At 45.0% G+C, this 25,595-nt stretch overlaps 1 protein-coding gene and 1 long non-coding RNA gene across 7 annotated transcripts in view; one reads left to right on the top strand and one right to left on the bottom strand.

Annotated features, from left to right (window-relative positions):
- Window positions 1-19,654, bottom strand: part of LOC127388422 (uncharacterized) — a 30,579-nt gene extending 10,925 nt beyond the window's left edge. Inside the window, exons 1-4 of one of the 4 annotated variants that reach the window (XR_007890370.1) lie at window positions 19,576-19,654; window positions 10,585-10,890; window positions 10,321-10,384; window positions 149-238 (exon numbers count right to left, since the gene is read on the bottom strand). This is a non-coding gene — a long non-coding RNA (uncharacterized LOC127388422). Of the gene's footprint in view, window positions 1-148; window positions 10,256-10,320; window positions 10,385-10,584; window positions 10,891-19,575 lie in introns of those variants that run through there. The other 3 variants (XR_007890372.1, XR_007890371.1, XR_007890369.1) reach the window with 3 other exon arrangements.
- The window catches only part of FAM120A (family with sequence similarity 120A), a 53,241-nt gene continuing 46,870 nt past the window's right edge, over window positions 19,225-25,595 (top strand). For 2 of the 3 annotated variants that reach the window (XM_051627892.1, XM_051627890.1), the window contains exon 1: window positions 19,226-20,050. In XM_051627892.1, the coding sequence (XP_051483852.1) occupies window positions 19,577-20,050 (474 nt within the window). In that variant the 5' untranslated portion in view covers window positions 19,226-19,576. Of the gene's footprint in view, window positions 20,051-25,595 lie in introns of all 3 variants that reach the window. The other variant, XM_051627891.1, reaches the window with a different exon arrangement.

The raw sequence follows: 25,595 nt of genomic DNA, 5'->3' as shown, positions 1-25,595 counted from the left end.
ATCTTTGAATTAAGTTTTATTTATAATTTGTGCTGAATCATGTAAATTGTGACTAACTCAGTCAGTTATGATGCAGCACATTTCCTTGCACTCTTTTATTATCAGTGCCTACATTATGCGACTTCACGTGTGGTGTTGTGATACTTACGGAGTTTTACGGCAAAGAAAGGGTGATCCGCTGGATTGCAGGTTCTTAAAATTTTGTAAGAAGATGGATTCCTTCCATGCATTCTTTTACCTGTAATTATTATACAATATTATCATAGAATCATAGGGGCTGGAAGGGACTTCTGAAGGTCATCAAGTCCAAGCTCCCTGCTGCAGCAGGAACACCCAAGGCAGATCACACAGGAACATGTCCAGACAGGTCTTGAAAGTCTCCAGAGAAGGAGACTCCACAACTTCCCTGGGCAGCCTGTCCCAGGGCTCCATCAGCCTCACAGTAAATATTATTGTATGTGAAAGGAAACAGTTGATATACTAAAAAACCCCAGACCCTAGCCTGTCTTATTTTGAATCTGCATACTCAAGTCCATTTACATTGCTGAATGGGTGGCAGTCCAAAATGTAAAGAACTGGAGTTCAAAAAGCAAGGCTGCCACCCTGGATACCTGGAAACCTCCAGAAAAGCCAGATAATTTCAGTAACAGCACTTGGTGCAGATTCACGTGCAGCTTCGTACCTGGGGCTTCCTTCCACCCACAACAGGATGAAACACTTGGTTCAGCTTCCTCTCATGGTGCTCTTCTCCACAGGGCCAAGTGATGTGAAGTAACACAAACTAAAGAACACCATGTTCTGCTCTTCTACCTCTGGAATCATACCGCAGCCGCATGGCAAACACGATGAGCATGCAGAGCAATTGGTGGTCCTGCAGGTTACTGGTTAATTATGCATTGTTACTAACAAGTTCAAAGGTAGATTATCATAGCACTTGCCGCATTTAGGTGCTTGGTAATAATGGAATCTGTACTATTGAATGCTTGCTTTTGTGGATTTTCCATTGGAATGGGGAAGGGAAACAACCCGCCTCTCACACCCAGAGGCCGACAGCTTCAGTGCCTCTTTCTTACTGGCACAACAGAGGTTGGCTGTAATACCAAGAAACATGAAGCTTCTACCAATAAGAAAATCAGGATGAAACAACCAAAAAAATTTTCCATTAATAAGACACCTGCCAAATTTAATTTAGCACTTCTCCTAAGCAAAAGTATTTAAAATCATTGGTACTGCATATACTAGAACTAATACTGTTTTTCAGACCCAACACCTCATCTTGCACAGGATAAAATGAGACGAAAACCTCATTTCACTGATGTCACAAGCAAAACTCCTATTGATTTCCAGGAGGGCAGGGCTCTACCCAGACAGCTCATGGATTGCAAATGGATTCTTGAAATAGCTTGAATTATATTGTCAGAAATACATCATCCTGCAAGGCCCTTTCCTAGTCCCTGCTACCTCTTCTGTGAGCCACATTGCAGTATTTTAGCCTACAACTTACAATTCTGAATAGGTATTTTAATAGTATTCAAGAAAATAAAATTAGCTGCTCTACAAACATTGCTAATTTCCAAAGTGAAGCTTCCCTTTAAGTTATTGATTCCATGATGGTTTGAGCAGCTGTTTATACCAATTTTTACAACCTAACGTGTCGGATCATCTTTTTTCAATGTTCTTATTTTCATAGCGATTTTCAATCTGAAAGGTCATGTTGATGTTCTGATCCTTTTTCTCCTCTATTGTAGTTGAGTTATTTCTTCTAAAAAACTGACTACCATTTATTGCAGTGAAGTGCAAATTATAGTCTTTAGGTATTGCAGAATTAGTACTAGTGGAAACAAAACTGCCAGCTATTATCTGTTATTTATAAAAATCTTAAGTATGGACCAAAAAACCTGCTGTAATTGGCCATGAATAAATGTGGAGAAGGCTACTAAAGATGCAAAGCCATAAATTTGAAAAAATTGTTTTACTTTATTGTTCTACTGGAGTTGGTCAAAAAAGGCAAGCAGGAAGGTGTATGAGAACCGTAAGATCATCAGAGCCTGGTTCAAAGCTTTAGTTTTCAGTTGGGATAGAAAAGAACATTTCTGTCACTGTTTAGATAGTCTGTACAGACTGATCCACAGAGTAAGCTCTTCTGAAGAGGAGACAGTGGATGGGAATGACAAAAAACCAACGTGATCACACTGTTGATAGAAACTGAGAAATAAAATTGACAGGACAAGCTTGGCAGAGACTCTAAACCCCCTTGTTTTAAGATACTGACCTTGAACAGGTAACTACACCCTCCTGAGGAAATACCAGAGCCATGGGCTGAGGTTCTGGTTTGGAGAGAAGTCTGTCCAGGAATGACAAAACTCATGTTTATGGTGGAGGCTCCTTAATGACCAGGTGGGGAGAAGGCAGGGAGAGAGAGCAGGAGAGCTTACAGTGAGGTAGAGAAAGGATGAGGATGATGATCTGGTCCATTTTGAAAGAGCAAATCAACAAGAGTCTAACATACAAAAGTAAGAGTGCATTTCAGTGGGATGAAAATAGCTGTCAAAGCTCAAGGCAGATTGTCAGGTGAAAGACCAGAGTAAGGGAAAGGAGAAGAACTGGCTTAGGGGTGCCAAACAGGAATCAGGATGGGATTAGATCACTGCAGAAATCCATGATTTGTTGAGTATTTTATTATCCACTGTGCTCCTTAATTGCAAGTGGAACACAGGCAATAATTTCTAAAACAAAGTATGCTCTTAGTGAAGATCCCTGGCTCTTTAGAGGGAAGATAACTTTGTATGCAGAACAACTGTTGGTTTTAATAGGTTTATTTTTATGCAATGTACATTGACTTTAACTAAAAGGGAGCTGTAAAATTGGCAGTATAATTGAGGCTCATTAGCCCAGCTGCTGAAGCTGATAGTGCCTTTGAAGATGGCATCCTTGGCCAGATGGAATTACCTTGTTTTCTTCACTCATTTTCACTTCCTCCTCCAGCCTGAAGAAATGTTTATAGGTTCTCCTAGAAAACACATCTCCCTAAGTGAAAGTGAATGATCTTTCTTCACTCCTAGGGTCTGATCTTGTTCTTCCTGAAATCTGCAGTGAGATTTCTGATGTCTTTAGTGGTACCAGGCACAGTTCAACCAGGCCAGATGTAAGCTTGAAAGATTCCTAATGAAAAGGCCTAAGTATACTGAATGGGGGAGATACTCATTAATAACTGTTTAGAAGAACATGCTTCCCTTGAAAGGCTAATTATTTTGACAGTTACCCATTTAAAAAAAAAGTCTAATCAATGAAAGAACAAATTAAAAATTAAGACTCTCTCATAAAAACAGAGAGCAGAATATTGCATTCAAGAGGACAGCCACCAATTACAAGAAATGTCAACAACTCCATTGGCAGCAACTTCAAAAGGGAAATCTTCTCATTTTCATACGCATTCTTCATGAGGAACATCAAGAAGTGTAACATGCTAATAGCTAATAACACTCAGAGTAAGATTCACTAATTTACTAACTGAATAATTTAATGCATATCAAAGGAATTATTTTCTCATTTCTCTCTTTTTTTAGATCTAACACTAGACTGGGTATTATCAAGGAGATGAAACTGCACAGATTACAAGTCATCACTGAAACAGTCATTTTAGAATTGAGTTTGTTTTTTTCTCTTTGGTGTCTCTTTCAGGTTTAAGACACCACATACTTTTCTTTGTCATAATTCAGATTTCAAAAAACAAATCAGGAAGATATCTTTGTGGAAATGTGATGTTTTGCCATAAACAAAGTGTTTTACAGAGACAGATCTGTAATGATGTTAAACTCTGAAAGTGCTGGCGACAGAGAGATGGTGCCATCCACCTGGCCCAGGTAAGCCAATATTGCAGTAGTTGGGAGATGCACCTGGGGTTCAGAGGGGGCCTGGAGCTGAAGCAGGGATGGGACATGGATGACCAGTGTGCCAGAGGGCCTTTGGCTGTCCTGCCATGGAGGACTCTCCCTCCTGCTCTCAGGAATGGTGAGAGGTTGGTTTGATTGCAACACAGACGAAAGGCAAATGTCGATTTACTTTTAATTGAAAAAACTTTTGTATACTCCAAAATGTTAGACTAGGTATTGAAAACCAGGAGGTTACTGTGGATGTCAGGTCAAATGTGAACCAACAACGTGCTCAATGCAAATGGGGCAAACTGCACACTGGCCTACTTTCAAAGAAGGGTGGCCAGCAGATGGAGGAAACTCATTATCCCCATTGCCCCAAAGCCAGTAACGTCACACCAGGAATACTGTGTCTGGCTTTGGGCTAGGCAGAATCACAGCAGGTCTGATTCAGCACTGGCAACAGCCCTGCTTTGAGAGGAAGGTGGGAGTTGATCTAAGGGTCCCTTCGTGCCAATATTTCCATGATGTAACTTAGATTTAAGCCAGTGGTATTAGCAAAATCTTACCAAAATGATGGTAAATACAACTAAATTATAAGTTCACTCATTAGTAAATAGGAAGGAATTTATACCTCCTCAGCTGGCGTGTCTTCTCATGGCAAACACTCCACCAACAGGGCACTTGATGGCAGTGGGGCACACATTCGTAGAATCATAGAATGGAAGGGTTTGGGTTGGAAGGGGCCTTAACGATCATCTAGATCCAGCCCCCCTGCATTGGCAGGGACACCTCCCATTAGATCAGGTTGCTCAGAGCTCTATCCAACCTGCCCTTGAACACTTCCAGGGATGGGGCAGCCACAGCTTCCCTGGGCAACCTGTTCCAGGGTCTCACCACCCTCACAGTGAAGAATTTCCTCCTCATGTCTCACCTAAATCTCCCCACTTCAAGTTTTAGTCCATTACCTCTTGTCCTCTCACTCCCTGCCCTTGTCAAAAGTCCCTCCCCAGCTTTCCTGGAGCCCCTTCAGGCACTGGAAGGTGCTCCAAGGTCTCCCTGGAGCCTTCTCTTCTCCAGGCTGAACAGCCCCAACTCTCCCAGCCTGGCTCCAGAGCAGAGCTGCTCTAGCCCTCGGATCATCTCTGTGGTCTCCTCTGGACTCACTCCAATGGCTCATTCTTATCATTTCCTCTCCTGAGAGCCCAACAGCAATCATCATGTTTCCGTGGTGTCCCTTTCATGGGGAAGGACAGGCTGTTGGAACCAATGGCTCTGTGGCAGATGGAGCGACATTTGCAATTGGGAAAAAACACTCTCATGCTGCCAAAATATTAAGAGGGGGCTTTCTCAGAAATATTCTGCCATAGTCACTGATACATCTAAATTCACCATGTAAATATGACTTCTTCAGCAGGCTTTCTGAGGACAAGGACCTCTCTGCATTTTTATTTTTTTTCTCTCCTCCCAAACCCTTCACTTCCACTCATGGAACCATGGAACCACAACATTGTCAGAGTTGGAAGGGACCTCTAGAGATCATCTAGTCCAACTCCCCTGCTAAAGCAGGATCCCCTGGAGGACATTACTCAGGGCTGCATGCAGGTGGGTCTTGAAAGTCTCCAGAGAAGGAGACTCTGCAACCTCCCTGGGCAGTCTGTCCCAGGGCTCTGTCACCCTCACTGTAAGTAAGTTTTTCCTCATGTTTAAATGGAACTTCCCACGTTCCAGCTCATGCCCGTTGCCCCTCGTCCTGTCACTGGGAACTACTGAGCAGAGTCTGGCTCCATCCTCCCTGCACCCACCCTGAGATACTTACAGGCACTGAAAAGGTCTCCCCTCAGCCTTCTCTTCTCCAGGCTGAACAGTCCCAGCTCTCTCAGGCTTTCCTCATAAGAGAGATGCTCCAGCCCCCCAGTCATCTTTGTTGCCCTCCCTGGACTCTCTTCAGCACTTTCCTGTCCTTCTTCAACTGGGGAGCCCAGAACTGGACACAATACTCCAGATGTGGCCTCACCAGGGCAGAACAGTGGAGGAAAATGACCTCTCTCCACCTAATGGCCACACTCTTCCTTACGCACCCCAGGATTCCATTGGCCTGCTTGGCCACAAGGACACACTGCTGGCTCATGGATCATTTACTGTCTACCTGGACTCCCAGATCCTTCTCCCCAGAACTGCTCTCCAGCAGTTCCACCCCTAACCTATATTGGTGCATAGGGTTCTTCCTCCTCAGGTGCAGGACCCTACACTTGCCCTTGTTGAACCTCATTAGGTTCCTCTCTGCCCAGCTCTCCAGCCTGTCCAGGTCACACTGGATGGCAGCACAGCCCTCTGGGGTGTCACCACCCCTCCCAGTTTGGTATCACCAGTGAACTTGCTGAGGACACACTCTGTCCCCTCATCCAAGTCATTGATGAATATATGGAACAGGCCTCTACATCGTGGTTGGGGGGTCTATAACAAATTCCCTTATTGGCCTTCCCCTTGATTCTTACCCATGAACACTCAACACTGTCACTCACAACGTTAAGTTCCAGCCACTCAAATCTATCCCTAACATAGAGGGCCACCCCATCACCTCTCCTTCCTTGCCTCTCCCTTCTGAAAAGTTGGTAGCCATCAATTGCTCCAGGTGTGTGAGTCTTCCCACCACATTTCTGTAATGGCAACTCTATCATAGTTTTCTTGCCCTTAATGGCCTCCAGCTCCTCCTGTTTGTTGCCCATGCTGTGTGCATTGGTGTAGATGCACTTCAGCTGGCCTAATTGTCCTGCCACCCTTCTGGGGGTACAAGCCCTGATTCCCACCTGACCACACTCAGATACCTCCCTAGTTACCAACCATTCACTGCCCCTCATGTCTTCACTACCACATGGTTCACCATCCCCTACTTCCACTGAGACAACAGAGTGCAAGACCTTGCCAGCAGTGTGACCCACAAACACTGGCTTGCAGTTCCCAGGCTCCTCTCTAGAAAGACTGGTTTCATCTCCATCCCCCTTCAGACCTAGTTTAAAGCTCTTCCAATGAGCCCTGCAAACTCTTGTCCAGGATCCTTCTTCCCCTTCAGGTTAGGCTTTCCCCACCCATTGCCAGCATGCCTGGTGTCCTGTAGATCGACTCATGATCAAAGAAACTAAAGTCCTGTCAGTTACACCACTCTGGGAGCCAGGAGTCAGTCTTCTGGCTCTTCCTGTTTATCCCCTCATCAATCCCTGCAACTGGTGGGATAGAGGAGACCACCACTTGTGCTCCTATGCTGCTGTGGTGCCTGGGATGAAAGAGAGCAGCAAGCAGGTCTGGTTTTGGGCAGGCTGTCCAACCAGCCCTGGGCAGAGGACATACTTGGCAGTGATACCACAGTGTGCAATCAAACAGGGAATGGGTTCTTTTGGGTTGGTTGTGTTTTGCAATATGTATCTCCCTCTGTGAATGCCCACGTTCAGCAAGAATTTCCTGACCTTCCTTTACACCATCCATTATTTTGCATCATTTTAGAATGTCTTTTATTCATTTCCTTTTAAAAATAAACTCTTCTGTTCCTTTCAAATTTTGCATATATTAAATATCAAAGCATCTAAGTGAATTTTTAATTCCACTTACATGCCAACTCTCCAGTGCTGATGTTAGACGTTGTGGTAGTAATGCAAGCAGTAAAGATGTTCAGCTTCTCTGACACTGCTGCAGTCCCCACTGCTCTAAGTACTGATGATGGGGGAAACTGAGCCTCAAATACCAAAACACCTTTCTGTGATGACCTACTGTTTTGCCAAGGACAATGGGACCAGCGTGCTTTTATTTAGAGAAAAGACACCCATTGTCCCTCTACTGAGAAGGAGCTGAGATTTATTTTTAACTTCAGACTTTTCTATGCATGGTGAAAAAAGCTGAATCACTCTATTTTCATTTAGGAGATTACAAGAGAGATAAATAGTCTTATACATTTTAGATTAAAGATTCTTCCCTAAGAACAGAGGCTGTCACAGTGTTGTGTCCCATGCCAAAGATAATCCTCTTTTCCTCAAGTGACAACACAGGAAGTTCCTCCTCAACATGAGGAGAAACTTCTTTCCTGTGAGGGTGACAGAGCCCTGGGACAGGCTGCCCAGAGAGGTTGTGGAGTTTCCTTCTCTGGAGACTTTCCAGACCTGTCTGGACACGTTCCTGTGTGATCTGCCTTGGGTGTTTCTACTGCAGCAGGGGGGTTGGCCTTGATGGTCTTCAGAGGTCCCTTCCAACCACTACGATTCTATGATTCTATGAATGATTCTGTGATTGCTCTGAAAAATAAAAATATCACACATCTGTGTTTTCAGTCTCCAGCTTCAGACATACCTTTAGGAAGTCAATTCCTGATTACACGTTTGGGCAAACAATACCTTATCTGCATGCTTTTTTTCATGTATCATCCTGATCTGGTAACTTGAATGTCATAACCAGAAAGCTATGTTAATTGTACATGGCTTTAAGTCAGCATAGTCCAATACATATTCCTCAAAACTATCAGCCTCACAAAATCTGCTTCCTTGTTAGAGAAGCTGGAGATGTTCTGGCTCTGAGAAATCAACTTTTTTAACAAGAAGAATCTCCAACCAAGACAATCTTAGCCTCATGGATATTATATATTTCTGTTTCCTAAAAATAAAAAGCACTAAGTATATGAACTGGTACTGTAAACACAAGCACAAGAGTTCTACTGTTGCTGGACTCCTCCTCCCACTCCATTTCAACAGTCAGCAAAATACTTATTCAGTATTAAGTTCACCCTGGTGTAACTGAGAACAAAGATGTCACAACAAACAAGTCAATGGAGTTTGCTTCAGTTTGCTACATTTCAAATAAAGCTTCTAAATGGGTATGAATCATAAAAATGGGAGAATATAGAAAATACTTGTTAAAAACAGAAATGCTGAAAGTCTATACATGCTTCGCTCACAACTGAGTTAGCATTATTTGCTTCTCCTTTGGCCTCACTCTAAATACTGTATGCTAACAAACTTGGATCACTTAATGCCAAGTGCTTTACACATTTATCTTTAATTAAATTTCTCCAAAGAATCAAGTTAGATAAGCATTTGCCAATAAAAAAAGTACAACCTGAGAGATCCTGGGTAAAATCCTGACAACCCTGCAGTAACTACTACAATTCCCATTGATCTCACTGGTAAAAGGACTCTACTCTTAAACTCTTTGCTATCTATATATGGGAAATAAAAAATTATTTTCTTACTTATGTATTGAATTCTTAGGTACACTACTCTAAGAAACTTAGATCTTAATAAGGTCCACACTATGGTTTACCATTTCTGGAGATAACAGAAGTGTTACTTCAGAGTTCAATAATGTCTACTTTCAAATATGTTTGTAATTGCTGGAATATGCAACAGATGCCAGTTTAGATAAGCCTCTAGCCTGCGGATGAAGGCAGGCACTTGCTCTCATAATCTGCAATTTTACTACATAATTTGTGTGCAGAATTGCCTGGACTAGCAATTTGTCATGTTTGTCTGGGACAAACATGAACCATGAGCATTTAGAGACTCTTTTAACTGTACAGTGATGAGTACAGTATTAAGTTATAGGTGATTAGGACATGGAAGAGGCATAAAAATTAAGAAGTTTTAAACAATCTTTATGATCATTAATGTAAGACCAGACATAAACATGGTCAGAAGTTTAGTTTTCTGATGGGGATTAATCTTTCCCTCTTGTGACTCTGGACCATCCATCCCTCCCTGCCTCCCTCCCATTCCAGCACGGAGTTGCTAAGCGACATGTTCTTCTCTTCTGTACTTTAGCAGAGAGGAACAGATCAAAGACACCCACAGTCCTGAATTATTTTATAAATGAATTTAAAGAGACACTCTACCGTGCTGTATTATGTAGGGGGAGATCAAGAGTTGCTGTATACACTGAGAGTATCTGGAGAATTAAATTGTTGTGTTCTGCAAAAACAAAAATGCTGTAATTGCTGGGAACTATGTAATATTTACTTCCTTTATTTTTCAGAACTAGGCTATGAATTTATGCTAATTAATTTTTCTAGTTTTATGGCAGTCAAAACATTGAAGGCAACCCAGGCTGCATGTCTGTATGACTTTCAAAAGCATGGATTTCTGTCATCAAGTAGCAAGCTTGCTGTTTTTTTAACTCTTCATCTTTTGCAATAGAGTTGCCATTATTAAAAAATATTTCACTCTCTAGCTTTTAAATCCTCTCCTGACTTATAGTAAAGGCAAAAAAATTATAGGGTAGCTTTCAAGTAATATAATTTTAAAAGAATAAATGAAGATGAGAAAGTAATCTGTGTGTATCAGGCAAAAAAACTAAGACACCAGTATCTCAGACCTTTCTGAAAAGAATGAAAACCAAATGAAAAATCTCTAATTAAAAAATCTAGGAATACATAAGGTTAAATGTTACCTCTTACCAGACCAGCACGTACCTCCCATCAGCTCAGGTCTGCTGTTCTGTACATGCTATGAGATTGGCATTCAGGCCAGCGTTTCCTGAAACAGACAAGGGAAGAATTATTTGCCCTTGGATCTACACAGTTTCACACACCATTAACATTGTAAAAGGAATAAAGAAAACCAGCACTTGGTAACAAAGTGCAAGAATCTTTGAAGACTTTCATTTCCAAAGACACCACAGCTGCAGAGCCTTAAGAAAAAGGAGAGGAACACAAGTAACACACCCAAAGCATTACCTAAGCCAGCAAGACAGATCCTTTACGTGGAAAACAAAACTCCCAGGTCAAAAGGCTGCAAAAAGGGCATCTTGAAAATTGCATGCAAAATTCTTCCCCAGTGCCAATCTTGTTGCTTTGTAACCAGCCACTTTCTCTGCATAACCAAATGCCTCCTTTGAAGCAGTATCAGACGCTTGTTCACACAAAAGGGTGCTCATGCAGGCACAAAATCTCTGGCTTCAGGTGTAAGGTACAGACAGATGATCTCGCTGTGCAGCGTGCCTGCTCGCAGAGCAGAGCTGGCTTGTTGCTCCCGTGCTGTGCCTGCAGTCCCACATACAAATGAGAGTAGATTAGCAAAACCTAATACACTCTAGGACTGGAAGGAGATTAATCTCACATAAAATTTCACAAAAAAAAAAATTTAAAATGTCAGTGTTAGCATTTATTTACATGTGTATGATTTTCCAATGAGAAAACAAGCCTTCTCTTTTTTCTTGCACCAGTAAAAGTATCTTCAACGTTCTAACTGCTTCAATTTGGCATTTAAAATCCACTGTGCTACAGTTATCATAAAAGTGCAGATTTTAGAAAAGGGCTTACCCAGCTTTTCCATTTCATTACTAGGTATCTATTACACAGGCAAGATGTGTACTCTACTCTCACAGATACAGTGTTTTATGTATAAACATCTTGATCACCATGATGTCGCTGGTTAGCAGATTTGGTGTGTTTTGGCTCCATTTCTGAAGGGGAAAACTGTGACTTGCACTCTAAATATTTTTTCTGGAGAATGGATTCCTCAACAGACTATGGGCATCCTGTAAGAAATACAAGTAAACACTGGGAGAGGAATTTCATGCTTCTGGCTGGCCTTAGTAGGCAAGCTCCCAGTGACCAGCCACAGAGGCACTCTGGGCACTGGGTGCGGCAAGGCCAGGGGGTCCCCTCTGTCCTCCTGCACAGATGGCTGCAAGCACCAGGGAAGAAGGAACACCCGTGATGGGCAGCACCTGGCTTAGCAGTCTTCCAGAGAGCTCGTTTGAACCCCCTGACCATGCTTCCTGCTGAGATTCAGTTCACTCCAGCAAGTGTTTAAGGCAAACATTTGCAAAGCAGGTATGTCCCAAGACCTTCAACTAGTATTTCTTGCTAGTACTTTTTATTAATATTGCATAATTTTGTTCAAGTAACTTTGAATCACTGCTCCTCTTTACGGATTTCCAGGATGCTGCAAAAACATCTGCTGCAGCTGGATCACCTGTGCTGTCAAGGACAAGGTCTGGGCCTATGAACATCAGAGGATGCTTCTGATGGGGGAGAGCGTTGAAGGCTGCTGAGAACAGTAATAATGTTACTTCATGTTCCCTTAGTGCTTAAATCCCCACTAGTAATTAGTGATGGGGATGCTTCTGAGATGATCAGCTGTATCATTTAAATTGTCATTACTGTACAATTAGCAGCCCCTTGAACTGAGGGCTGTTGTTCAGACCAGTCTAATTGGTGGGTCATGGGCCAGACCTGGACAGCATGAAGACTGTGTCTGCTGGCCCTGCCCTCTGCTGCACCAGCCCAAGGAGCACCTCATCCCAGAGCAGCAGCTGTGCCCACAGCACAGCCCTGGAGAACTGGAAAGGCACCAGCACAAAGTATCCCTTGTGTCCAGCTCACTGCTTTCAAAAGCCTGGATTCTGCAGAGCTCATTCCAGCCTGTGTGCAGATCCAAGCACGGCCTCCCCGCTTTACACTTTGCAATTCAAATGAATTTAATTTTTTGCTTTTTTTTTTGTAGCACAGCTCTCAGGGGTAAGTTCTAGGGATGAAGTAAGGGCAGTACATAGTAAGACAAATAACTGAGCTTTCTACATCTATGGATGATGGGCTGGTAGACCATGCTGGCATGTGTTTGGGTAAGATGAAGAATTTAGTCACTGTAGCAGACTGAAAGTGCAGGTCTGGCTAGACTGGTGTCCCCAGACCTGGCATCCATATTCCACATTTAGGTAGGTAAATCTGTCACATGCTTTAGATACTTGTGTTAACTGCATAAATGCAAAAAAAAAAAAAAAAAAAAAAAAAAAAAAGGCATGTTTTTCAAGTGTTAAAAGTGTAAATAGCTGCTCTTCTGAAATGGCCACAGTATGTATTTTTAGCTCCTATGTACTCTTCCAATGATACCACTTGCAAACACATCATATTTCTTATATTACCTAGCTATAGTAATCTATTAGTATCTGTTTGTAATACTATTGATGCTTCTGCATGAAACACTGCAGAATATACTTTAAATACTGGGGTTTTGTGCATCTCACACAACTACCCATTAATAGGAGGGGAACAGCATGCTACTGTTCCAGGATTTTGAAGAACCAGTCCTACTGCTCTCCACCAGCTCTCACCTTTATTATTTATGTTTTACTCTTCAAAATTCAAAGTTAGAACTGAAAATTTTCATGCTTTTGTTTTTTAAAAATAATTCAAGCCAGCAAATGGACCTGATGTGATCTGTATACTGTGTGCCCCAGCTATGTATGCAGTGCTGTGAAAGCACTGCTTGTTCTCTGAAAGGGGGAATTCTTTCAGACGGCGTCAGTTGCCCCCCCTTGTGAGGCTGCTTTTCCCATTCACTGGGAGCACTCGCTGCCAGTCATTTTCTTGCCCTAAAAGTTTGTGGAGCAATCCTGTCATTTCCCTGCTTGATCGTACAGCGTCTAGCTCCTCATGGGTTGGCCTGTCAGTGCAATGAAAATTTGTGTTTGGGTGCAGTGGTGGCTCTACTAACATACAATGGCTTTTTAATCACCTTTTCTTTGGATTGACTCTTGGACTACATACTGCTTAATCTTAACATGGGCTTCACCACAGGCTTCCTCTCCTCTCCTCTCCTCTCCTCTCTTTTCCTCTCCTCTCCTCTCCTCTCCTCTCCTCTCCTCTCCTCTCCTCTCCTCTCCTCTCCTCTCCTCTCCCCCATTCACAGAGATATGTCCCATCTACAAAGGATTTCAGTGTTGGCCTGGGGTGTTTTACTAGTATTTGAATGGCCTAAATACATTATCTGGAAAGCAGCAGATGCCTTTGGTAAAGAGGGAAAGAGAAAAACATAGACTTGATGGATATTAATGGGTCAACTGGCCCAAAGAAAGGGAAAAAAATGCAACTCAAAAGTGGTTGCCAACAAGCAATCTCATAATACCCACCCAGGAAGATAACGCAGCTGCTGGTGATCCCATTGTTGTGGTGTTCTGCCTCCACTCCCTCTCTCTGCACAGAATCATAGAACTATTCAGGTTGGAAAAGACCCTGGGCATCAAGAGTCCAACCATCATCCCTACTCTACAAAGTTCTCCCCTAAACCACATCCACCAACACCACATCCAAAGACCCTTCAACACATCCAGGGATGGTGACACAACCACCTCCCTGGGCAGCCTATTCCAGTGTCTAACCACTCTTTCTGTGAAAAAACTTTTCCTAATGTCCAGTCTAAACCTGCCCTGGTGCAGCTTGAAGCCCTTCCCTCTTGTTCTGTTGCTCATGACCTGTGAGGAGAGACCAGAGAGACCTCTCTACAATGACCTTTCAGGCAGTTGTAGAGACTGATGAGGTCTCCTCTCAGCCTCCTCTTTCCCAAACTAAACATTCCCAGCTCCTTCAAGTGTTCTTCATCAGATGGATTCTCCAGGCCCTTCACCAGCTTCATTGCCCTCCTCTGTCCTCGCTCCAGCACCTCAAGATCTCTCTGGAATTGAGGTGCCCAAAACTGGACACAACACTCCAGCTGTGGCCTCACCAGTGCTGAGGACAGGTGGACAATCACCTCTCTACTGCTGCTGGTCACACCATTTCTAATACAGGCCAGGATGCCACTGGCTTTCTTGGCCACCTGGCCACATGGCTCATATTCAGCTGCATTCTCCACTTTACACAAGCAATGTAAATTGTTGCCCAGTTCACATAGAATATACTTCTGAAATCTGCTTTTTTTCAAACACATAAAATAGATATTGTCTCAGGAGGAACAAGATACCAGGGACTAGAAAATGTACTGTGGGGATAGTCACAGCCACAGCTCCTAGGACAGCTTTGCCAGGGGAGCCAGCTGCTGATGTTTTGCACAGGTGAACAATAGTAAAATAACAGTCTGTTTGCTGGATAATGGGCAAGGCACCAAAACACAGGCCAGCAACCCTAACAGGAGAAAGTATTACAAGGAGCTCACAGCAAAATTAAGATGCCAAGTGAAATTCCCAAATAATATGAAGACACTGAAGAAAATCTTTGTTCCACCACTGGTGTCTTTGCTGGGCTTCTGCCCCAGGGCCAGCCACGTTCATTAGCTTCCTCTTCATAGGAAGCTATCAGGGCTGGCGTGCAGAAAACACTCTGAACAGGCAAGAACTCAGGAGGATTTAGCAGTTTTAGGAAAGACTGACAGTTCTTAAATAACTTGCTGCAAAGGGCCAGAAATGTGAGAAAATCTCTGAAGAATTAATGAAGAATCAACAGCTCTTTGTCTTGATAGCAAAGGCTATGAAATAAAACAGCCACAAAACAGCTTTTGACCAAGAGTGAAAAATGTAATGAGGAGGCACACGTTTTGGACAAATCTATATTCTATTAAGGGAAATAAAAAAGCAAAAGCCAGTAGGTCAGGAGGGAAACAGAAAGACTTCTTCCTGTATAGTCACCACTAGCACATATTTGCATGAGGCAAGCACGAGGAGAGCTGATTTCCTGAGTGCCATAACAGCACCCCTGTCTATCTCAGATGAGCAAAGAAGTAGGATTTACTGTCAGCTCTCACAAAATACTAGGCCAGCTGGTAAGGGAGAATGAAAAACCAAAACATGAGTGGACTGCAGTTTCTTGTGCATCTTTTCCAGTCTTGCTAACAGCCCTCAGAGTCAAACCAGAGGCTTAAGCTAGAAGTGAAAAGCTTGAGAAAGGCACAAACTCTACCTGGCCAACACAAGAACAAGACTGAGAAGCCTGGATGCCTTCCTGTGTGATGTACTCTAGGTGACCCTGCTCTGGCAGGGGGGTTGGACTAGATGATCTTTCGAGGTCCCTTCCAACCCCTAGGATTCTATGATTCTATGATTCTATGATTCTAAGCAAATTATGATGCTGCAAAGCAATTAGTCACCACGGTTCATAGTGGCTGCTGAGACAGTGCAGAAGAATATTCTACTCCCTAGCACCAGTTCTCCTGCAGAAGTTCCACACTGCAGCAGAATTAACTGGACACATGCACAGCCAACAGAAGAGGCTTGATACCAGTGAAAGATGCAAGCTGCATTCATGAGCCATCAGTGCAAGTAGTTTCTCACAGTTTGAAGTTACAGTGGAATCTTAAATTAACTGAAACGTTAAGAGTGAATGGATGCTTGATGGATGAGAGCAAATCAGACATAACAGAACACTTCAGCCAAGTCTTCTTTGCAAAGAGAAAGTTTTACAAGAGAAGAAGTGAGGACTGGTGTTACCCAGCTGTCACTGGAAGAACAATATTCCTTCTCATAGTCCAAAAAAAATTAACTGTTAAAAATACACCTATTTAAGCTGACCAGTCACCTATGGGTTTCTGCAATCTTATGACTTGCAGAAAGCTGAAAAATGAAGAAGTTCCAGAAATAGACAGAAACTCCTCTGAGCTGATGCTGGTGGAGAAACTGATAAGCATTTAAATGGGTCAGTTAGGTGTCCTCCATATACACATTTTTCTGTCCTAAGAGAAAAGGTTCCATCATAGATATTTGAAAGAAGTTATTGTATGCTAAAGCAAGATGGTGAATGCATGAACATTCTGCAAGCTTCTATATGCAGAATTTGTAATAAGTAAGTATGCAATTAATACACCATGAGAGAAACCAGGGTCAGTTTTATTGTTGTGTGGTGTTTACCCCTATACAGACAAATGCTCCAGATGGCAGGAAAAGAAAACAGGGCAGCTAATAGCTGTAGCTAACAGCAGAATGTTAGCATTTATTGGATGTTTATTTGCAAATGTCTGCATTTAAATTTAGTACCGAAATAATAATAGAGACATATTTCACTTTAAGCACTGAAGTAACGATGCAGAAGAGCCGGTGGTTGCTGGCAGACCCAGCAGTAAGGAGGAGGGCTGGTTACCATGATGGCCTATTCCACAGTCTATGTCCATATTCATCTCACAGTGGGACCAAGTTTCACTAGCAGAGGAATCCAGACTAAAATGATAAAATTCATCTCCATGTTCTTGCCCTGACATGGTTATTCATTAGGAATTCTTCCTAATGACTGTTCAGTTCCTTCCTTCTAGGGAGCCACTCCTAACTCTCTTTTATTCAGGCTGGATAATGACTCACTGACTTAATATTAATCTTTATTAATGCTCTCCTTACACAACTGACATCTGGTAACAGATAAATGTGTTGTGCCTCAGCACACAGAAAGCTCTTCAGTGCCTTTTCCCCATTGTGTCATTTTCTTATATGCAGACAATCCAATCACTCCTGCAGGCTTTCTGCTGCTGACTGATGAAAAGATACCTTGTCTCCATGCCTTTGCTTAATTGCTCTTTAAGTCTCTATTACTCTCCCTGTTTTCCAGTGTAAATTTGCTTTCCATAAACACTTATTTTCCATTGCCTTCTTGTCTGGCCAAAGTTTTAGTTGCAGCAAAACAGCAATTTGTGTAAAATAACTTTTTGAAGCACCCTGTTTCCCCTTCTGTTTTTACTCTCTCTTTTCATTTGGGGAGGGAGGATGCTGTTTGTGGGTGGGCACGTGAGCCCTACAGCATTCAGGTCTGCTGTGCCTACCCAACTCCATGAGAAGTGTCAGGATGCTAACAGCCAAGCTTCTGGTGGCAAATACTTTTGACTAGTTTTCCTTCTTAAACAACAAAACAAAAAACACATCAACCTCAGAGATATTTTAATTATATGTGATTTGCCACTTCTGAAACTATTGAGCCTAAATATCCTGTGAGATAATTAATGACTCAAGTATTGAATTCTTCTTGAATCAGCTATTGGAGAATGGCCTGTCCTGGTTTTGATCAAACATTGCACTGTGTTTGGTTAGAGCACTGAATACATGTAGATACCTCTAATCACCCGCTTTTTATGCACTGCCAATATGGTGGCCCTTTTGACCAAATTTTGGTGTGTTTTGAGGTACTGGAATTCTAAGGTTCTTTCTCGTTGATCCTCTCTCCTTGTATTAGCACTGTTGGTCTACCACCATGTTTGTGTGTCTGATTTCAAAGTGTTCTACAGTGTTTTATTATTTCAACATTATAACGTGCCTACTCTTAAAGAAAAATCCAGGAAATCTAAGGGAAAAGTAGTTTGGAAAGAGATCTGCCTATTTACTTAGGGAATCACACTCCCCAGTTATTACAAAACCAGATTTCTCACTATTTTCACAGCTTTTTCAGTATTCTTTATTTCACTGTCCTTGTGCTGTACCAGACAGTCTTGGATGCAAACATCTCAGCAGCCCACCAGCTAAGAAACCAGCACACCAGCCACTCCCTAAGAAACGGCTCTTTCCCGGTGGGAATAGTAACTGTAGGTGCCAATCCAGCCTGACTGAAAACTCATCAGCAATACATTTTTTCCTTATTAAGAAACTATTGATTTCAACATACAGCATGTGCACCATGACATTTTCTTGCCATCTCAAACGTTATATTATTTCGGTAATAAACTGCACACAGCTTCTCAGGGCACGGTCCTGATCTTGGCCGTTTAAAAAATAACTTAACCCGCCTGAAACTTCAGAAAAAGAATTCCTCACTGCCTGTGCAGAAAAGAACAGGGATTTTGTCCCAACAGTTTTTATTTGTGCTCTTTAACCACTCACGGCAAGACCCGGGCCCGCCTGCGGCGGGCAGGCCTGCGGTGCAGGCAGCCACCTCGGACACATTCAAGGTGCAAAGGCCATCAAAATCATCTGGAAGTTTTACCGACAGCCGTAAATACTGTTTCGGGCGAGGTGAGGATAGCCTGTAATTACTATTTTGCAATTAACGGCCGTGACTGCCGCTTCTGCCAGGCGGGGCCGGCAGCGCCACCCAGCAGAGCCGCTGACACCCGGGCCGGGCCGGCGGGGCCGAGCTCCGGGCCCGGCCGCTCCCGGGATTCCTGCCGTCCCGGCAGCGCGGCCGCTGCGGGAGCCGGACCCCGAGGAGGCCGGAGCACCCCGAGGCAACAGGTGCCCAGGGCGCCGCCGTCCCGCCCAATCCCGCCCCGGGCCGAGGGCATCGCGGCCGCCCAGGAACTCGTGGCCCGGCCCGCACGGCGGCCCCGGGGCGGGGAAGCGCGGAGCTGGGCGGCCGAGATGGCGCCGATGCGCGGCGGCCGAGCCCGGCGCGCCGGGCTCCGCGGCCTCCCCCCCCCGCCGCCCCTCCCCGCCCCCAGCCCCCTCCCCTTCCCCGCCACCCGCTTCCGCCCGCGCTCCCGCGCATGCCTGGGTTATGCAACGGCGGCGGCGGGCGGGCAGCGCGGGCCCCGCCGCCCCGGAGCCGCAGGGCAGGGCAGGGCAGGGCGGCCGTGGGGGCGGCGGCCACCGGGCGCGCCGCGTCGCGCTCGGGCGCGCTCCCCGTCCCGGCCCCCGTGTGCGCGCCCCGCGCTGCCTGTGAGTGGCAGCGGCGGCCGCCGCCAAGTCCCGCCTGTTCCGCTCTCCCTGCCGCAGGCGGCGGCGGCGGCGGGTTGGCTTCCTGCGCGCTGTGCCGCTCCCCCTCCCCCCGGCAGTCGGAGCCGCAGCGGCAGCAGCCCGGATCCCCGAGCCATGGCTCTGTGAGAGCAGCACATGGCGGCCGCAGCAGCCATGAGCCCCCCACTAATCCATACAACTCCCCCCTGAACGGCCACCGACGGCAGCCAGCGCTCCCACCCGGCTCCACCGCTCCCACCGCCCACCCGCAACTCCAGCCGCCGCCGCGCCGCCCGGCCCGAGCCCAGACCCCGCCGCCGCCGCCGGGCCCCCGCTCGCCTGCCCGCCGCCGCCGCCCGGTCCTCACCATGGGAGTGCAGGGTTTCCAGGACTACATCGAGAAGCACTGCCCCAGCGCCGTGGTGCCCGTCGAGCTGCAGAAGCTGGCGCGGGGCAGCCTCGTGGGTGGGGGCCGCCAGCGGCCCCCCCAGACCCCGCTGCGCCTCCTCATCGACGCCGACAACTGCCTGCACCGGCTCTACGGCGGCTTCTACACGGACTGGGTGAGCGGCGGGCAGTGGAACCACATGCTGGGCTATCTGGCGGCCCTGGCCAAGGCCTGCTTCAACGGCAACATCGAGCTCTTCGTCTTCTTCAACGGCGCCCTGGAGAAGGCCCGGCTGCACGAGTGGGTGAAGCGCCAGGGCAACGAGCGCCAGACGGCGCAGCAGATCGTCAGCCACGTCCAGAACAAGGGCACCCCGCCGCCCAAGGTCTGGTTCCTCCCGCCCGTCTGCATGGCGCACTGCATCCGCCTGGCCCTCATCCGCTTCCACATCAAGGTGAGGAGGAGACGGGCCTCCCTCCCTCCCTTCCTCCCGCCTGCCCGGCCCGCGGCGCCCCGGCCCCCTCCCCCGCCTCCCGGGCCCCCTCCCGCCGCTCCCCTCCGGCGCCGCCGCTCTAAGATGGCAGCGGGGGCTGCCCCGGGCCCTGCCAGTGCCGGCCCGGCGGGGGAGGCAGGGGGGGCTCCCTGCCTCTCCCCTCAGCGCCTCAAAATGTCGTCGAGGCCCACGGGGGCGGCCCAAGTTTCGGCGGCCTCAATCCCTGGGGGATTTTCCTATTTATACGGCGCTGTCTCCGACCTGCGCGGGGCGTCGGGGCGACCGGCAGCGCCCAGGGCCTCCCGGATTCCCTTGGCTGTGAAGCCAGGCCCAGCAGCAGGGAGGTTTTTTGCCTCCATGTTCTTTCGGGGCCGCCGCTCCGTTGACTCAAAATGTCCCTCTTGCCCAGGGCCCCCCCCGCTCCGCCTCCGCTCAGGAGGGTGGTGAGGCTGGGACTTTAGTACCGCAGGTGAGAACGGCTGCCCGAAAGCATCGTAATCTAATTAATTATTAAAACGAAAAGGAAAAAAAAAATAATTGCCAGTTTAGTTATCGCGCAGGGTGGATCTGCAACAAGTTCCCTGCTGAGGCGAGGTGTGTAAACTTGCAGCGAAGGTGAATCGCTCGCTCTCAAATGCTCGAGTTTCGTGTTTTTGAAGGTGGGGGCTTTCCTCGGCATTGCCCAGATGTATTAACAGGCTCTTGATTAAGTGTGGGATAATTCATTCCTTACTCCATAATGGCAAACCCTTCCAGTTTGCGAGGTCAGGAGCACCGATCTGACAGTTATTCATTAAAACTTCTTATTTTAAGGGGGAGCCTCTGATTTCTGGCAGCGTAACACTTCGGGCGGGAGCTGGGGTCTGTGGTGATCACAGAGGCCACAATTTCCGAGGCTGCAGGAAATTAATGAGCCGCATTTCTCTGCACAGCGTTTGTGATCTACAATGGTTAAGCCGAGTGATTGTGTATACTGAAGTACAAGACGGTAGAAAAAACAAGTCCCTGGATGAAGCTGCAGTTTTTCAGAGTTGCTTGCTGGCTTTCCCGCTAGGGAGGGAAGAGCAGCGGGAGTGAAGTGCATACTTGCAGGCTTTATTATCGTAAATTACTTTAGTGTGTAGAAAAACATTATGCAACCTTTAAGAGTCGCACACTAGCAGCTTAATGTTATCTGGCTTTTGTGCTGCTCTTTTGGCGGATTAGAAAAATTCTGGCCGGGTTGCAGCCCTGGAGTAAAGATGACTCTCAAAGAAGAGGAATCTCGGAAGGTGACTTTGGGTGAAGTTTCTCCCAGTTGTATGCACGGAGTGAGAGTTTCAGTTGCTCCCTCTTGGCTCCCTGCTTACTCGGCTGGAGCCATCCTCGGAGGAGCTCCAGGCTCACCGCGCTGGTTTGAAGCCACCCTGGGCAGGTAGTGGGATTTCAGTGGTGGATGTCCCACCCTGCGGTGGCTTCGGCCATGCCTGGCCCCGGGGGGCCAATCCCCATTCGGGGATTGGGCACCCCAGATTCGGGCTTGGCCGGTTGAAGTACATGTGGAATGAACTGGAAGCAGAGGCGAAGGTTGTTCTGTCAGGGCATGGCAATGCCTTGGGCTCCATGCTTGATTAAAGTCAGGTTATGGCCATCTCTGCTGTAGTAATGTGTGTTCCTGGTCAGTGTAGAGGAAAAATCATGTAGGTGTTTTGGATATGAATGATGATGGGAGTTTGAATGATAGGAATACCATCCTTTCATTTATACTTTTTTTTTTTTTGTAACTAGTAAATACTTGTATTCTTTAAGCAGGAAGTTTTAGGGACCATGAAGCAAAAGTGTTTACCTTGGTCTGGTTTCAGATGGATTTTAAATCTTCCATAATTTGCTGTTGAGACTTGAAGATCATTATTAAAAGCAATTAATGGAATAAAGTAAGATTTTTTTTTTTTAATTGTGTTAAACTGGATATTTTGTTTAATGCAGTATTGAAATGCATAGTACATAACAGGAAGCCAGCTTTTATGGTATTGATAGGAATCTGGTATTTGCAGTGGTCTTGTGGCACGTCAAACTAGCTTGTAGTCCTCTAAATGCATTCAATCTCAGACCAGGTTAGTTTCTGTTGAAGTACATTAAAGTTGCCACATTTGACAACAGTGTCACCTGTAGCACTGTTTACCTTCAAGCTTAGCTGGAGCATTGGCTCTTTTACAGTTTCTCAGTAGTACACCTTATTTATAATCTCTGGAAACAGTTTTAGGAGTGAGTGGACACATCATACCCAAGTCCTTCTTCTGACATTAAGAAAAACAAACACAGAACTCCTACAGTTCTGGTGGGGAAGATTTGGGGGGGTGGGTATTTGCTTCAGTTTAGCACCGGGAGTCGGCAAGTGCTGGTTACCAAATACTGATGGGGAGAGTTGGGTGTTGTTGGGGGTGTTGGTATCCCAGAGCCATCACAGTGCCTGGCTCTGCTGTGCTAGTTCTCTGGACTGGTCAGCCTCACTGGGGGTGGGAAGGATGGCAGCAATTCCCATTTGATGCTTCATTTGTGCAGCTGTTGAGAAACTGTAGATAGCTGTGCTTCTAACTAATGCATGTGTATTTCATGGTTATAGTGGTAACATGCATAGTACACATGAAAGATCCAGTTGAACTTCAATCACATTCCCTTTCTGGTTTTCTTCTTCTTTTACACAATCAGTAGTCTTTCTAAAACTGCTTTATTACATTTGTCTTTCCTTAAAACTTAATCCAGTTTTATTCACCTTCTCCCTCATGCTCACTTTCTAGCAACTCTTCTGGAAGGCAAAGACCAAAAAACTTGAAGATGTGGGTTTTTTTAATCTGCATGTATGAATGATTTTTTTTTTTAAATTTAAATATGCATAAGACAGTTGCCAAATTGAAGTGTTTTCTCACTTAAAGTATTTGGGTTTGAGAATACTGGTTAAATATTAAACTGATTTTCATATTTTCAGGAAACATTTGAGTCTTGAGTAGAAGGCTTCTGTGCAGAACTAGGACCTGACTATGAATTTAATCTATTTGTTAGCTAAAAGGGAGAAAAAGAGTAATGTCTTCCATCCAGAACAATTATAAATAATTTGCAGATGGTTTCAGCAGGATGTATAAATAACAGGCTCCTCCAAGATGTAACAAATATCCTACAGGTTCTCTGATTGTCATCTGATAATTTTTTGTTTGGGGGAAGGGGGAATAGTTCTTAAAAGCGATTTTTATGCAAAGCAAGTTTGCTAAAATTTAATAATTTAAGCAATGCAGATCTTAATATCTTTAATATTTTGGTGAGACTTCGTTTTGTTCTCAGTACTCAGACAGGATTCTCCCTCTCTGATTCACCATCATTAATGTTTATGCAAGATTTAGACTTGAGAGTTCTTCCCAATTTCTGGCTGTGATTTCCCCTGTGTCCCCCCTCTCTGGGTTGATTTTGAAGTGTGCACATTGTTTGGGTGTTGCTACAGCTTTGGACCCTCCATTTGTGAGAGCTTATTAAGAGTTTTATGTTGGTTAACTGTACCTGGGTAAATGCAGCTCTTTGTGACAGTTGAATTATTTGAACACAGTTTCTAGTATTGCATGAACATCCTGCAATTCCATGCTTGTAGTTTGCTGTGTCAGGTAGCTCTGTAAAATGGGGAGGGAGAGAACTGGAGGCTGTGGAGGTTGAGGAAATAGTTGATGGGTGATCATAACAGGCTGCACACCAAGCCTCTTGTATTGTCTGCACACCCAAGTCACACCTAGTGCTGCAAAAAGAGTTCTTGATTTGTTTTTATAGATGATCATGCTTGCAAGAATGTTGATTTTAGATACATACACATACTTCAGATCTGTCTACCCTTAATAAAAAACCCCAAACATCTGGGGGATTTTCCTAGCTTAAAACATGTAAAGATGGGGGAGGATGGGGATGGCGAAGCCTAAACTGCCCTCCTGGAGTTAGTAATTGTATAAATCTGATGCCTTCAGATTTTTCCAGAGCTGTTTGCAGCCTTTCCAGTTCTGTGTAAGCAGGCACCTTATGCTACGTGACAAGGTAATTATTAGAAAAATGAATATGCTCATTTTTCTAACAAATCTAAATTTCAAAACCACTGTTACAGTCCATCAGGAGCGTTTCTGAAGATGTAACATTTTCTTAAGACCTAAGGTGGTAGCATTAGGAACAGAGAGAGCTTAGTGGGCCTGTTACTGATCCTAGGAACATTTTGGAGAGTGAGATGCTGGCTGTGCAGCTTCTCAGGATTTCCTTGGAAGGGAACGTCTCGTGAAGCTACATGGGGAAATCAAAATTTTACATACCTTTCTGGAAGACCATAATTCAGTGTCAGGTTCACAGAGTAAAGAAGAGGGAGGGTCACTGTGAACTTGCTGTTGGACAAAAATTATTTGCCCAGAAGCAGATGACTGTGGCACCATTGGAGTGGGCTGTAGAGGTGTAGGACCCTCATGTTCTGCAGAGGAAATAAATAGTGTGCCTGGCACTAAGGCTGTAGTTACTCATGCATACTGTGGAGACTGAAGCTAATAGTTTTGTACTAGTCTATTTTGGAATAGCTCACTACCTACATTGTTAAAATCAAATACGTAGTGAGTGTAGGTTAAACAAACACCCAGCTTCTGTGAGGGTTTCTACATCACTGAATGTTTATTATGTATGTAGATGGTAAAAGCGTTTAGGCATCAGAAGTACTTGGCTCACTGTATTTTTGTGAGCTTGTAGGCAGACTGTAGTGGTTTTTGACAATGTGTAGAAATTCAGGGCTGTAGGTACTAACCTGCCATCATGGGCGGTTTTGGTTTAATTTAATTATTTTATAAATAAAGGGTTGCTTTTGTATTTCCAGCATTAAGAATTGTCCCATGTCTCCTGCACAACATGCCTGTTCTAGTCATCTGATTGCCATAGCCTAAAATATGTGCTTTGCTAGGCAACGGGAGTTGAGAGGTGAAGTTTGGGCTATAAACTTGAAGCAGTTTGCACCATCAGAGACAGCTGTGCATAAATGAAGAGGCTGTAGAGGTCTGAATGTGGAAAGAGGGAAAAACGGGACTTAGCAAGGTAGATATTTGAAAGGTCAGGAAAGTTACCTCTGTTCATCTGGGGTTATGTTTGTTTCTTTCAAAACAGAGAAGCAAAACTTCAGAAGTACTCGTGATTGCTTTTTATGGGGGCATATTGGCTCACTGAACTGGTTACGTATCCACAACCTTAGGATTTTTCCCATGAGTTAATACATATAGTGTTTGAGCATTTCTGTAAGTAGCCAGTTACTTCAGAGGAGTTTAGCAGTATGTGAAGCTCTGGTGTGTAGGCTTCCAGCACTTTGCATTGTGTTTTGGAGGGCTCCTGACGTCCTGTCCCTATCTGCTGTGTCACTGGATTTTTAAAATGCTGCAAGTGTTTCAAATGCACATACATAGTTTCAGAAAGACTCAACATATCATAACACGTGATAAATCAGTACTGCAATTTAACACTGTAGCTAATTACT

This window comes from Apus apus, chromosome 9 (genome assembly GCF_020740795.1).
Source record: "Apus apus isolate bApuApu2 chromosome 9, bApuApu2.pri.cur, whole genome shotgun sequence".
NCBI classification, from domain to species: Eukaryota; Metazoa; Chordata; class Aves; order Apodiformes; family Apodidae; genus Apus; species Apus apus.
Note: the sequence above shows the minus strand (reverse complement) of the source record. Positions and strands in the feature narration are given on the sequence as shown.